This window comes from Gobio gobio (genome assembly GCF_949357685.1).
Source record: "Gobio gobio genome assembly, chromosome: 9".
Classification (NCBI taxonomy): Eukaryota; Metazoa; Chordata; class Actinopteri; order Cypriniformes; family Gobionidae; genus Gobio; species Gobio gobio.
This window is the reverse complement of record NC_137115.1, coordinates 687,010-702,009: the sequence shown is the minus strand read 5'-3', so window position 1 is coordinate 702,009 and position 15,000 is coordinate 687,010. Positions and strand designations below refer to the sequence as shown.

The following is a 15,000-nucleotide window of genomic DNA, read 5'->3' as shown; positions in this document are numbered from 1 at the left end:
GTATGTATGAATGTATGTATGTATGTATGTATGTATGTATGGATGTATGTATGAATGTATGTATGTATGAATGTATGTATGTATGGATGCATGTATGGATGTATGTATGAATGTATGTATGTATGGATGTATGTATGTATGAATGTATGAATGTATGTATGTATGTATGTATGTATGTATGTATGTATGTATGTATGAATGTATGTATGTATGTATGTATGTATGTATGTATGGATGGATGCATGTATGTATGTATGGATGGATGTATGTATGGATGTATGTATGAATGTATGAATGTATGTATGTATGTATGTATGTATGTATGGATGTATGTATGTATGTATGGATGTAAGGATGTATGAATGTATGTATGTATGTATGTATGGATGTATGTATGCATGTGTGTATGTATGGATGCATGTATGTATGTATGTATGTATGGATGTATGTATGTATGTATGTATGTATGTATGTATGGATGTATGGATGTATGTATGGATGTATGTATGTATGTATGTATGTATGTATGTATGTATGGATGTATGTATGAATGTATGTATGTATGTATGTATGTATGGATGGATGTATGTATGGATGTATGTATGAATGTATGTATGTATGTATGTATGTATGGATGTATGCATGCTCGTAAGGATGTATGTATGTATGTATGTATGTATGTATGTATGTATGTATGGATGTATGTATGGATGTATGTATGGATGCTCGTAAGGATGTATGTATGGATGTATGTATGAATGTATGTATGGATGTATGTATGAATGTATGTATGTATGGATGTATGTATGGATGTATGTATGAATGTATGTATGTATGGATGTATGGATGTATGGATGTATGAATGTATGTATGTACGTATGTATGGATGTATGCATGTGTGTATGTATGGATGCATGTATGTATGTATGTATGGATGCATGTATGTATGCATGAATGTATGTATGTATGTATGTATGTATGTATGTATGTATGTATGTATGTATGTATGTATGTATGTATGTATGTATGTATGTATGAATGAATGTATGTATGTATGTATGTATGTATGTATGTATGTATGTATGTATGTATGAATGTATGGATGTATGTATGAATGTATGTATGTATGTATGTATGTATGGATGCATGTATGTATGTATGTATGTATGTATGTATGTATGTATGTATGTATGGATGTATGTATGTATGGATGTATGTATGAATGTATGTATGGATGTATGTATGGATGTATGTATGAATGTATGTATGTATGGATGTATGTATGAATGTATGTATGTATGTATGGATGTATGTATGAATGTATGTATGTATGGATGTATGTATGGATGTATGTATGAATGGATGTATGTATGAATGTATGTATGAATGTATGTATGTATGGATGTATGTATGAATGTATGTATGGATGTATGTATGGATGTATGTATGTATGGATGTATGTATGTATGTATGTATGTATGTATGTATGTATGGATGTATGTATGGATGTATGTATGAATGTATGTATGTATGGATGTATGTATGGATGTATGTATGTATGGATGTATGTATGAATGTATGGATGTATGTATGAATGTATGTATGGATGTATGTATGGATGTATGTATGAATGTATGTATGTATGGATGTATGTATGTATGTATGTATGGATGTATGTATGAATGTATGTATGTATGTATGTATGTATGTATGGATGCATGTATGTATGTATGGATGTATGTATGTATGTATGGATGTATGTATGAATGTATGTATGTATGGATGTATGTATGAATGTATGTATGGATGTATGTATGGATGTATGTATGAATGTATGTATGTATGTATGTATGTATGTATGGATGTATGTATGAATGTATGTATGTATGAATGTATGTATGTATGGATGCATGTATGGATGTATGTATGAATGTATGTATGTATGGATGTATGTATGTATGAATGTATGAATGTATGTATGTATGTATGTATGTATGTATGTATGTATGAATGTATGTATGTATGTATGTATGTATGTATGTATGGATGGATGCATGTATGTATGTATGGATGGATGTATGTATGGATGTATGTATGAATGTATGAATGTATGTATGTATGTATGTATGTATGTATGGATGTATGTATGTATGTATGTATGTAAGGATGTATGAATGTATGTATGTATGTATGTATGGATGTATGTATGCATGTGTGTATGTATGGATGCATGTATGTATGTATGTATGTATGTATGTATGTATGTATGTATGTATGTATGGATGTATGTATGTATGTATGTATGTATGTATGTATGTATGTATGTATGTATGTATGAATGTATGGATGTATGTATGTATGTATGTATGTATGTATGTATGTATGTATGAATGTATGTATGTATGTATGTATGAATGTATGGATGTATGTATGTATGTATGTATGTATGTATGTATGTATGTATGTATGTATGTATGTATGTATGTATGTATGAATGTATGTATGTATGTATGTATGTATGTATGTATGGATGTATGCATGTGTGTATGTATGGATGCATGTATGTATGTATGTATGTATGTATGTATGTATGTATGTATGTATGTATGTATGTATGTATGTATGTATGCATGTATGTATGTATGTATGTATGTATGTATGTATGTATGTATGTAAGTATGTATGTATGTATGAATGTATGGATGTATGTATGTATGTATGTATGTATGTATGTATGTATGTATGTATGTATGTATGTATGTATGTATGTACGTATGTATGTATGGATGTATGGATGTATGTATGCATGTATGTATGAATGTATGTATGGGTGCATGTATGGATTTTTTTCTAGACAGACCAACCACATTCTCTGAGGTTGTTTATTGATAATATTTGCCTCTGTAGAGTCACAAGTCGGTATGATTTCTAAAAAACAAAAGTTTTAATTCTCCATAAAGAACAACACTACCCACAATCCCGTAGAGAGATCCATCAATCACAAAAGCCACTGTTAGCTCATAACTCAACAGGAAGCCCAGACTGGAAGCATGAGCGGCCCATGACTGACCTGTGGAAGCTGTCCACCATCTTGAGCTGACTGCGCAGGTCTTTTTTGGTCAGATGATCCAGCATGCGAGCGTCGACCAGCGACTCCATGAAGTAACTGCGGTACTGAGGTAAGCCCAGGCTGGGCAGCCAGTCGTTCCCGATCCATTCGTGGTTCATGTCGCCGTAGGCCAGAGTCTGAGAGCAAACAACACACATTCAGTCCCTCAAGAGCACAATGAGGACCATCAAACCACACGTAATGTTGAGAAACACTGGCCAGATGAGCAGAACACCTGAATAATGACACTACTGTCTGTGGAGGAGTCTGCAGATTTGACTCTGTTATGCATGTAAATATAACGATATCCATCCAGAAAGCAGTCAGATTGATCATAATCTGCTGATATTAGAGAAAGTCTCTGAGGTGAGAAGGCTTAACGTGTTCCGGACAGGATCCTGCATACGTGATTGATGTCATGCAGTAAAAACACAGCCCTCAGAAGAGAAAGGCAGAGGTGTGTGTGTGTGTGTGTGTGTGTGTGGGGAAGAGGTTCAAACCTGGGCCCAGCCGCCCTCCTCATCCTCCTGGTGTTAGCGGTTAGCATGTGGAGCGAGGGGAGCGTGTCAGTAGCAGAAGGTCAAATACAGTAAAACATCACACAACTACATCAGCTGACTGACCGTGAGCGGCGTGGCGGCCAAACTCTCCATCTCCTCGTGTGTGAGCCAGACATTCCCAGAAGACTACAGTGAGTGAGGGCGGGAAAACAATGAGGACAGATGGAGTGAGAGAGGGGTTATTGAGCAGCAGGAACATTAGTGAAAGCGTCACAATCATCCCATCAGGTGTTAATGTGTGAGGCATGCGAGAGAGAGAGAGAGAGAGAGAGGACGGACGAGTGTGTGTGTGTGTGTGTGTGTGTGTGTGTGTGTTCACAGCTACAGGAGGAGGTTTGAGTGAGTTTCTCTGACATCATCAGTGTCTGCTCCACACACTTCTTGTTCACCAATAACGGTCTCGCCTCTAGTCCTTTAAACCCGGAGAGTTTCACTTCATCATCATCATCATCATCATCATCATCATCATCTTCATCATCATCATGAGGAACCCTGGACTAGAGCTGCTCGACCTCAAGAGAAACCCAACGCCTCTTCTCGGATAATAAACGTGATCGCAATATAAAATGAATTTCCTTGTTGGTAGAGCTGCAGAATTTGGCCAAATGTTTATATATCAATATGACCAAATAGATAAATACATCAGGGCTGGGTATTGACACAAATTGCACAATTCGATTTGACTGAATATTGATTATTGTGGATATATATCAGGCAATACATGGCAGATGTTCTCCAGGAAATCCGATCTCTGAACTGGGGGTCAGAGGTCAGCCGACTGTAATACTGAAGGGAACAATTCACAGATTTGTATAGAAACACTTAACCCTTGTGCATACTTATGGACATTTGGGGATTTTTCAGTTTAGTTTTTTTGATAACTTTGTCTGTGGCAATGCTTTTATATGTATTTTTATTGGAATTTTAATATTATTTCACCCCCATTTCCTTTAAAAAAACTATTTTGCACTAGGTACACTAAATATTTCCTCTCAGCGCCCTTTAGACAAAAATGTCCCAATTGAAACCCATTAAAACTGCAATTTTGAGTCCCATTGCCATTTAAATATAAAATGCTGCAATCTTTGTTAATAGGCTTTTATTCTGTTGGCAAGGCTTCAAAATGTAATTTTTTACTATTTTTTTTATCAGATGATGCCATTTTTTCAGGTTTGGCGTATTAAGCAAATACTCACTTTATTCCTGTTTATGCATATGATAGAGCCAATTTGATCAGTTATGCAGCTATAACTGTGTGTGTGTTAGTAAGGATGTCAGAGTGTGGTGTGTATGTATGTAATAAAAAAATGGTGTGTGTGTGCTTGTAATATTTGAGAGAGAAAAGCTCAAATCCAGCCGCTGTGCATCAGTTCTGCTGGCCTCTAATGGGGAAAGTTGTCACTGCGCCCAAATTAAATCTGACTCATTTTTGGAGATATCAACCTCAAATTTGGAACACAACTTTTTTAGATGTATGGCTTTGATTTTCTAGCAGTTTTAGAGTTCAACATGTTTAAAAAAAATATGTATTTTTTAAATAAAATATTCATAAATAATTTCCATAAACTTAAACCTCTTTTTGGTTTCACTTTTTTAACTTTTGACTTAATCTATAACCTGCCACGGGTCTTCTTTAAAATGACACCAAACTTAAGTCTGTGCTTCCAATATACATTTTTTTATGACATGGACATTTTTGTCCTCTATGGACCTGTGTAACTTTTTTTAATTGATGCACAAGGGTTAAATAAAGTATGAAATATAAACATTTAAATGGTGGCTGTCATAAAACCGTGCCAGATTTACTCAAATATGCATCAAATATTGAAGAACATTAGCAATGATAATGCGTATGTGATATGGGTCATATATTAATCCGAATGCTCCTCTGTAGAGTTATGTTTCTGCAGACGGACGAGCTGCTGGACACTGGATGGGGTTTTTCTGAGGTAAATGTGACGGTTTTACTGATTGAGTGATGTCACATGATACGGATGTGTGTGAGTTATCTTTAATGCTCATTCATGTTTATTTGGGGCTGTAACTGATATTAAAGCGGAGGAGAAGATCAGTTCATCTAGAGCGATCTCACGCCACAGAGCCAACACAGCGTTTATGATTCTGATTTTCCTAATTAAATGGACGATTTGAAATCTAAGACTTTGTTTCATATCAATAGTAACAGCACAGATTATTGTGATTTATTGGATGAGGCGCTACAATGATCCGTTCATTCATCATCTGAACACAGGACTCATCAACTCTTGGGGTTTAAGAATCAATATCGGCTCATAAAAATGAGAATCGATTAAAATCGAGAAATCTAGATTTTTTACCCAGTCCTGAAATATATATATATATATATATTTATTTATTTCACCGTAAAACTCACAAAATGAATATTTCATTCTACACTACAACTGTAAAATTATAATACCATTTATAGCAGTCTTAATTTCTGCATTTTCAAATGATAAAGATTTTTTGTGTAGATGTAACACCGCATGAAGTCTTGAAGCGTTTGTGTGTGTTTGGCTCATGATGAACGTTAAAGCCACACTCGCAGATGCACTTCCTGTTGTGTAAGTGTCCGTGAACACAGCGCCTTCACTCTGACACACACAGCGCTAATATTTAACTCTTTCCCCGCCACAACGAGATTTCCGGAAATAAGCATCTTCAGAATCTCCTGATCTAAACACAGGAGAAGCAGAAGCAGGAACGAGCGATAGAAGCTGCTGATGATCATCAAACATTAAACAGTGTTTAACTCTAAACTGCTGAACGTCTCTGAATGAACTGATGAACCCATGAGGAGGAAACGCCTGAAGCTTAGAGGTGTTGATGGACTCGATCATCGCCAGACAACAACACTGACTAAAACACCATTTAACGGCGTTTGCTCAGAATGTCGCTTTATGAAACTGACCCACATTCACGTGTTGAAGAATGCATGAAGATAGAATAAAAATTTTTGTGTGTTTTGTTTGTTAGTTTAGAAGCAGAGGCTCTGTTCTTTCAACAAATACATATTCTGGGGCCATGAAGGTTGTTGTGAATATGATCATTAACGCTGGCGGGAAAACAGTGTTCATTTTGATTTAGTTTATATCATAGTCATTGGACTAAAATGCCATTTAGTTTTAGTCGTATTTTAGTCACCTGAATTGTTTTTAGTTTTAGTCTAGTTTTAGTCTCCTAAAATCTAATGAGTTTAGTTCAGTTGTAATACATTAAGCATATAAGCGTCACATAACCGACTGTCAATTGAACTGACATTTTGACATTTAGTTTTTGACATTAAAAATACACGAAAGAGAGCTCAGATCACTTTTGTGTTTGTTTTTTTAAAAACATCTCTATAGTTTTTATAACTCTGTATTTCTGCTTTAGTCAGTAGGCCAGATCAGGTTAAGCTAAAGCTTCAAATAAGTTTATTTTTTAAATTTCAGTTAACATTTATTTAATTTCAAGTAATGAAGATTTTTTTATGGTTTTATTGAACTATTATAACCCTGATACTTTATTGAATGTGTGTCAAATACTGGTCTTTCCGTCTGACTATGAATTAAATGGGAATTCAATTAAATATAGTTTATTGTCTAAGCAAAAACGAATATATAATGCAAGACTTTTAATTATAAACAAGCTGGAAATACACATTGACTCTTATTTTGAAATGTCTGCTCCTCTATTGCAGTTGCAGGAGCTCATTCAAGTTCAGGAGATAAAATATGCATCATTACAACCGTCTAAAACATATTACTATATAAACATGGTAAAGTAAACACTGTCATTATTCATCAGCATTAGTTCATAAACACTGGTCTGGCATAAGTGTGTGTTATTGATTGAGCCGCTCTGGAGCTGGATTGGGTGAGTGTGTGTGTGTGTGTGTGTGTTATTGATTGAGCCGCTCTGGAGCTGGATTGGGTGTGTGTGTGTGTGTGTGTGTGTTATTGATTGAGCCGCTCTGGAGCTGGATTGGGTGTGTGTGTGTGTGTGTGTGTTATGGATTGAGCCGCTCTGGAGCTGGATTGGGTGTGTGTGTGTGTGTGTGTGTGTGTGTGTGTGTGTGTGTGTGTGTGTGTGTGTGTGTGTGATCAAATGTGTTCATCTGAGACACAGATCATCAGTTCTGACCCATCTCTGCCCTAATCCACCCTCACTAACCTCACTATTCTCCTCTCGCTTTTATTAGTGGACGAAAATGACAGTTGAGTTTCGTAATAGTTTTTGGCATCCAACACTAGTTTTTATTTAGTTATCGTCTCATTTTTTCGTCAGTGAAAAAAGGTTGTTGACGAAAATTATGACGAAAATTATTCGTCAACGAAATGAACGCTGACGGGGAAAGAGTTGATTGGATTGGACAGTCAGTTATATGGTGATTAGTGTTATTCTCACTGATGAGAGCCCTCAACTCTAGCCTAGAGATTGTGTTAGTGTGAAGCTGGTGTTCTGGGCTGATGTGTGTGTCTGATCTGCTGGAGAACACACACAGACTCCGCCTGAGGAGAGGAGAGGTGTCCTACCGTTCTGGAGGTCGGGGGGGCCGATGGGCTGGTGAGCGACATGATCTCCTGGATGGCCAGGCGTAGTTTGAGGCGGTGAAGGGGGTTGCTGATGCCGATCTCGCGCTGGATCTCGGTGTCCGACAGGGCAGACATGATGGCACCGCTCTTCACGTTGGCACGGCACGCTGCCACATACCAGGCAGGCATCCCGACCCACAGCTGAGAGAAACACACCACACACACTCCATCATCTGGACACACTCTTCCTCATCATGACAGCAGGAAAGCCCTGAGCTGATCTACTGTACCTCCAGCCACACCACGACGGTCGGGCCGTCCCACTGAGCGAAGGGCAGACCCTGCCGACACGCCTCCTCCAGCAATTCATGCCTGAAAACACAAAACATCATTACACGCATGTGCACAGAGCGTGTGTTATGGCATGAGAACACGCAGCAGTCACACGGTGAGCGAACAGCACATGTACAGATGAGGAAACGGCAGCGGATTAGCAGAAGAGTTGAAGAGAGAGAGAACCCGGACATCATTTCCACCAACAGATCACCAGAACACCCAGGGATTCAAACATCTCAATACATCAAAGGTTAAAACTGACTCTTCTGTTCACACACACACACACACACACACACTGTCGTTCATGCTGTTCAGATTCTGCTGCTCTAAACAAGACGTCAGGAAACCATCATGAGCAGGAGTAGCCGTGATCCCTGACGGTGTGAACACTCTCAAAGCAACAGCAGGCCAACCCATAATGCACCACACTGGAGAGTAGATGAAAGGAGGATACAGGCAGACATGCGTCTCACAGCCATGCTGAAGAATGAAGAGAAGCGTTCGGGCCAAGAGGCTCTGAGACACAGGCCTTCAGCTCACCATCAGATCGGACACACGTGTGGCGTGACCGTGGCGTGACTGTGGCATGACCGTGTGGTGTGACTGTGGCGTGACATTGGCGTGACCGTGGCGTGACTGTGGCATGACCGTGTGGTGTGACTGTGGCGTGACATTGGCGTGACCGTGGCGTGACTGTGGCATGACTGTGGCGTGACCATGGCGTGACTATGGCGTGACCGTGGCGTGAGAGTGGTGTGACCGTGGCGTGACCGTGGCGTGACCATGGCGTGACTGTGGCGTGACTGTGGCGTGACTGTGGCGTGACCGTGGCGTGACCATGGCGTGAGAGTGGTGTGACCGTGGTGTGACCGTGGTGTGACCGTGACGTGACCGTGGCGTGACTGTGGCGTGACTGTGGCGTGAGAGTGGCGTGACCATGGCGTGACCGTGGCGTGACCGTGGCGTGACCATGGCGTGAGAGTGGTGTGACCGTGGTGTGACTGTGGCGTGACTGTGGCGTGAGAGTGGCGTGACCATGGCGTGACCGTGGCGTGACCGTGGCGTGACCGTGGCGTGACTGTGGCATGACCGTGTGGTGTGACTGTGGCGTGACTGTGGCGTGACCGTGGCGTGACTGTGGCGTGACTGTGGCGTGAGAGTGGCGTGACCATGGCGTGACCGTGGCGTGACCGTGGCGTGACCGTGGCGTGACTGTGGCATGACCGTGTGGTGTGACTGTGGCGTGACATTGGCGTGACCGTGGCGTGACTGTGGCATGACTGTGGCGTGACCATGGCGTGACTATGGCGTGACCGTGGCGTGAGAGTGGTGTGACCGTGGCGTGACCGTGGCGTGACCATGGCGTGACTGTGGCGTGACCGTGGCGTGACCATGGCGTGAGAGTGGTGTGACCGTGGTGTGACCGTGGTGTGACCGTGACGTGACCGTGGCGTGACTGTGGCGTGACTGTGGCGTGAGAGTGGCGTGACCATGGCGTGACCGTGGCATGACCGTGGCGTGACCATGGCGTGAGAGTGGTGTGACCGTGGTGTGACCGTGGTGTGACCGTGGCGTGACTGTGGCGTGAGAGTGGAGTGGCTGTGGCGTGACTGTGGCGTGAACGTGGAGTGGCTGTGGCGTGACCGTGGCATGACCGTGGTGTGACTATGGCGTGACCGTGGAGTGACTGTGGCGTGACCGTGGCATGACCGTGGCGTGACCGTGGAGTGACTGTGGCGTGACTGTGGCGTGAGAGTGGTGTGACCGTGGCGTGACTGTGGCGTGACCGTGGCGTGACTGTGTGGTGACCGTGGCGTGACCGTGGCGTGACTGTGGCGTGAGAGTGGTGTGACCATTGCATGACTGTGGCGTGACCGTGTGGTGTGACCGTGGTGTGACCGTGGCGTGACCGTGGCGTGACTGTGGCGTGAGAGTGGTGTGACCGTGGCGTGACCGTGGCGTGACTGTGGCGTGAGAGTGGTGTGACAGTGTTGTGACATTGGCGTGACTGTGGCGTGACCATGGCATGACTGTGGCGTGACCATGGCGTGACTGTGGCGTGACATTGGCGTGACTGTGGCGTGACCATGGCATGACTGTGGCGTGACCATGGCGTGACTGTGGCGTGACCGTGGCGTGACTGTGGCGTGACATTGGCGTGACTGTGGCGTGACCATGGCATGACTGTGGCGTGACCATGGCGTGACTATGGCGTGACCGTGGCGTGAGAGTGGTGTGACCGTGGCGTGACCGTGGCGTGACCATGGCGTGACTGTGGCGTGACCATGGCGTGACTGTGGCGTGACCATGGCGTGACTGTGGCGTGACCATGGCGTGACTGTGGCGTGACCGTGGCGTGACCATGGCGTGAGAGAAGTGTGACCGTGGTGTGACCGTGACGTGACCGTGGCGTGACTGTGGCGTGACTGTGGCGTGAGAGTGGCGTGACCATGGCGTGACCGTGGCGTGACCGTGGCGTGACCGTGGCGTGACCGTGGCGTGAGAGTGGTGTGACCGTGGTGTGACCGTGGTGTGACCGTGGCGTGACTGTGGCGTGAGAGTGGAGTGGCTGTGGCGTGACTGTGGCGTGAACGTGGAGTGGCTGTGGCGTGACCGTGGCATGACCGTGGGGTGACTATGGCGTGACCGTGGAGTGACTGTGGCGTGACCGTGGCATGACCGTGGCGTGACCGTGGAGTGACTGTGGCGTGACTGTGGCGTGAGAGTGGTGTGACCGTGGCGTGACTGTGGCGTGACTGTGTGGTGTGACCGTGGTGTGACCGTGGCGTGACCGTGGCGTGACTGTGGCGTGAGAGTGGTGTGACCATTGCATGACTGTGGCGTGACCGTGTGGTGTGACCGTGGTGTGACCGTGGCGTGACCGTGGCGTGACTGTGGCGTGAGAGTGGTGTGACCGTGGCGTGACCGTGGCGTGACCGTGGCGTGACTGTGGCGTGAGAGTGGTGTGACAGTGTTGTGACATTGGCGTGACTGTGGCGTGACCATGGCATGACTGTGGCGTGACCATGGCGTGACTGTGGCGTGACTGTGGCGTGACATTGGCGTGACTGTGGCGTGACCATGGCATGACTGTGGCGTGACCATGGCGTGACTGTGGCGTGACCGTGGCGTGACTGTGGCGTGACATTGGCGTGACTGTGGCGTGACCATGGCATGACTGTGGCGTGACCATGGCGTGACTATGGCGTGACCGTGGCGTGAGAGTGGTGTGACCGTGGCGTGACTGTGGCGTGACCATGGCGTGACCGTGTGGTGTGACTGTGGCGTGACAGTGGCATGACCGTGGCGTGACCGTGTGGTGTGACCGTGGCGTGACTGTGGCGTGAGAGTGGTGTGACCGTGGCGTGACTGTGGCGTGAGAGTGGTGTGACCGTGGCGTGACTGTGGCGTGAGAGTGGTGTGACCGTGGCGTGACTGTGGCGTGAGAGTGGTGTGACCGTGGCGTGACTGTGGCGTGACCGTGGCGTGACTGTGGCGTGAGAGTGGTGTGACAGTGTTGTGACCGTGGCGTGACATTGGCGTGACCATGGCATGACTGTGGCGTGACCATGGCGTGACTGTGGCGTGAGAGTGGTGTGACCGTGGTGTGACCGTGGCGTGACATATGGGCGTGACTGTGGCGTGACCATGGCATGACTATGGCGTGACCATGGCGTGACTATGGCGTGACCGTGGCGTGAGAGTGGTGTGACCGTGGCGTGACCGTGGCATGACCGTGGCGTGACCGTGGCGTGACCATGGCGTGACTATGGCGTGACCGTGTGGTGTGACTGTGGCGTGACAGTGGCATGACCGTGGCGTGACCGTGTGGTGTGACTGTGGCATAACTGTGGCGTGACCATGGCGTGACTGTGGCGTGACTGTGGCGTGAGAGTGGTGTGACCGTGGCGTGACCGTGGCATGACCGTGGCATGACCGTGGCGTGACCATGGCATGACTGTGGCGTGACCATGGCGTGACTATGGCGTGACAGTGGTGTGACCGTGGCGTGACTGTGGCATGACCGTGGCGTGACCATGGCGTGACTATGGCGTGATCGTGTGGTGTGACTGTGGCGTGACAGTGGCGTGACCGTGGCGTGACCGTGTGGTGTGACCGTGGAATGACAGTGGCGTGACCGTGGCGTGACGTGACCGTGGCGTGACCGTGGTGTGACTGTGGCATGACCGTGGCGTGACCGTGGCGTGACCATGGCGAGACCGTGTGGTGTGACTGTGGCGTGTGGTGTGACCTTGGAGTGACAGTGGCGTGACTGTGGCATGACCGTGGCATGACCGTGGCGTGACCATGGCGAGACCGTGTGGTGTGACTGTGGCGTGACCTTGGAGTGACAGTGGCGTGACTGTGGCATGACCGTGGCGTGACTGGGGCGTGACCATGGCGAGACCGTGTGGTGTGACTGTGGCGTGTGGTGTGACCTTGGAGTGACCGTGGCGTGACCATGGCGTGACTATGGCGTGACCGTGTGGTGTGACTGTGGCGTGTGGCATGACCGTGGCGTGACCGTGTGTTGTGACTGTGGCGTGTGGTGTGACTGTGGCGTGTGGCATGACCGTGGCGTGACCGTGGAGTGACTGTGGCGTGACCGTGGAGTGACTGTGGCGTGACCGTGGCGTGACCGTGGCGTGACCGTGGAGTGACTGTGGCGTGACCGTGGAGTGACTGTGGCGTGACCGTGGAGTGACCGTGGCGTGACCGTGGCGTGAACGTGGAGTGACCGTGGCGTGACCGTGGAGTGAACGTGGTGTGACAGTGGCGTGACAGTGGCGTGACTGTGGAGTGAACGTGGTGTGACTATGGCGTGACCGTGGAGTGACCGTGGCGTGAACGTGGAGTGACTGTGGCGTGAACGTGGAGTGGCTGTGGCGTGACCGTGGAGTGACCGTGGCGTGACTATGGCGTGACCGTGGAGTGACTGTGGCGTGACCGTGGCATGACCGTGGCGTGACCGTGGAGTGACTGTGGCGTGACTGTGGAGTGACTGTGGCGTGACCGTGGAGTGAACGTGGAGTGACTGTGGCGTGACTATGGCGTGACCGTGGTGTGACTATGGCGTGACCGTGGCATGACCGTGGCGTGACTGTGGCATGACCGTGGCGTGACCGTGGAGTGACTGTGGCGTGACCGTGGAGTGACTGTGGCGTGACCGTGGAGTGACTGTGGCGTGACTGTGTGGTGTGACCGTGGCATGACCGTGGCGTGACTGTGTGGTGTGACTGTGGCGTGTGGCATGACTGTGGCATGACCGTGGCGTGACTGTGTGGTGTGACTGTGGCGTGTGGCATGACTGTGGCATGACCGTGGCGTGACTGTGGCGTGACCGTGGAGTGACTGTGGCGTGACCGTGGAGTGACTGTGGCGTGACCGTGGAGTGACTGTGGCGTGACCGTGGCGTGACTGTGGAGTGACTGTGGCGTGACCGTGGAGTGACTGTGGCGTGACTGTGGCGTGACCGTGGAGTGACTGTGGCGTGACCGTGTGGTGTGACTGTGGCGTGACCGTGGCGTGACTGTGGCGTGACCGTGGAGTGACTGTGGCGTGACCGTGGCGTGACCGTGGAGTGACTGTGGCGTGACCGTGGAGTGACTGTGGCATGACCGTGGCGTGACCGTGGAGTGACTGTGGCGTGACCGTGGCGTGACCGTGTGGTGTGACTGTGGCGTGACCGTGGCGTGACCGTGTGGTGTGACTGTGGCGTGTGGCATGACTGTGGCATGACCGTGGCGTGACAGTGGCGTGACCGTGGCGTGACCGTGGCGTGACCGTGGCGTGACCGTGGCGTGACCGTGGAGTGACTGTGGCGTGACCGTGGCGTGACCGTGGAGTGACTGTGGCGTGACCGTGTGGTGTGACTGTGGCGTGACCGTGGCGTGACCGTGTGGTGTGACTGTGGCGTGTGGCATGACTGTGGCATGACCGTGGCGTGACAGTGGCGTGACCGTGGCGTGACCGTGGCGAGACGTTTGTTGCGCTGACAGACGCTGCTGTTGGATGAAGCAGCATCAGGTTCTGGTCACATTTGCCATTTCTGACCATTTGAATGGGCCTCCCTGCCGTCTGTCCACCGCAGATTCCCAGGACTGTTCCTGAGCTCTAAACCCTGGACGGGTCACAGCTCCTCCTGTGGAGTCTCCATCCTCAAACGCATCGGACCAGTGAAGAAATGGAAGCGCAGTAAAGCGAGCATTGTCCACTGCAGTTCTCTTCTCTTTCTACAGCACTAACTGCTGTTGAGTTACACTGAGCTTTATAAAGTCTGCTTCAGACGCTGAACCCGTTTGATGCGGTAAAGGTCAGTGGTTAGTAGAGGTCAAGCGTTTCAAAGCAAGCATGAGACGTGCAGGAGGTCATGCCCCACATCGAGGCGATCTGTGGACACTTACCCTGAGTTTGGGCTATGAGTGACAGATGAAAGAGTGTGTGAGAGAGAGGAGGGAAA

At 47.4% G+C, this 15,000-nt stretch overlaps 1 protein-coding gene across 7 annotated transcripts in view; it reads right to left on the bottom strand.

The window, feature by feature from the left end:
* Window positions 1-15,000, bottom strand: part of ppfia1 (PTPRF interacting protein alpha 1) — a 95,063-nt gene that overhangs the window by 18,799 nt on the left and 61,264 nt on the right. For all 7 annotated transcript variants that reach the window (XM_079824665.1, XM_079824669.1, XM_079824670.1 and 4 more), the window contains 3 exons: window positions 8,495-8,576; window positions 8,205-8,405; window positions 3,071-3,246 (listed from right to left, as the gene is read on the bottom strand). In XM_079824665.1, the coding sequence (XP_079680791.1) occupies window positions 3,071-3,246; window positions 8,205-8,405; window positions 8,495-8,576 (459 nt within the window). The remainder of the gene's footprint in view (window positions 1-3,070; window positions 3,247-8,204; window positions 8,406-8,494; window positions 8,577-15,000) is intronic.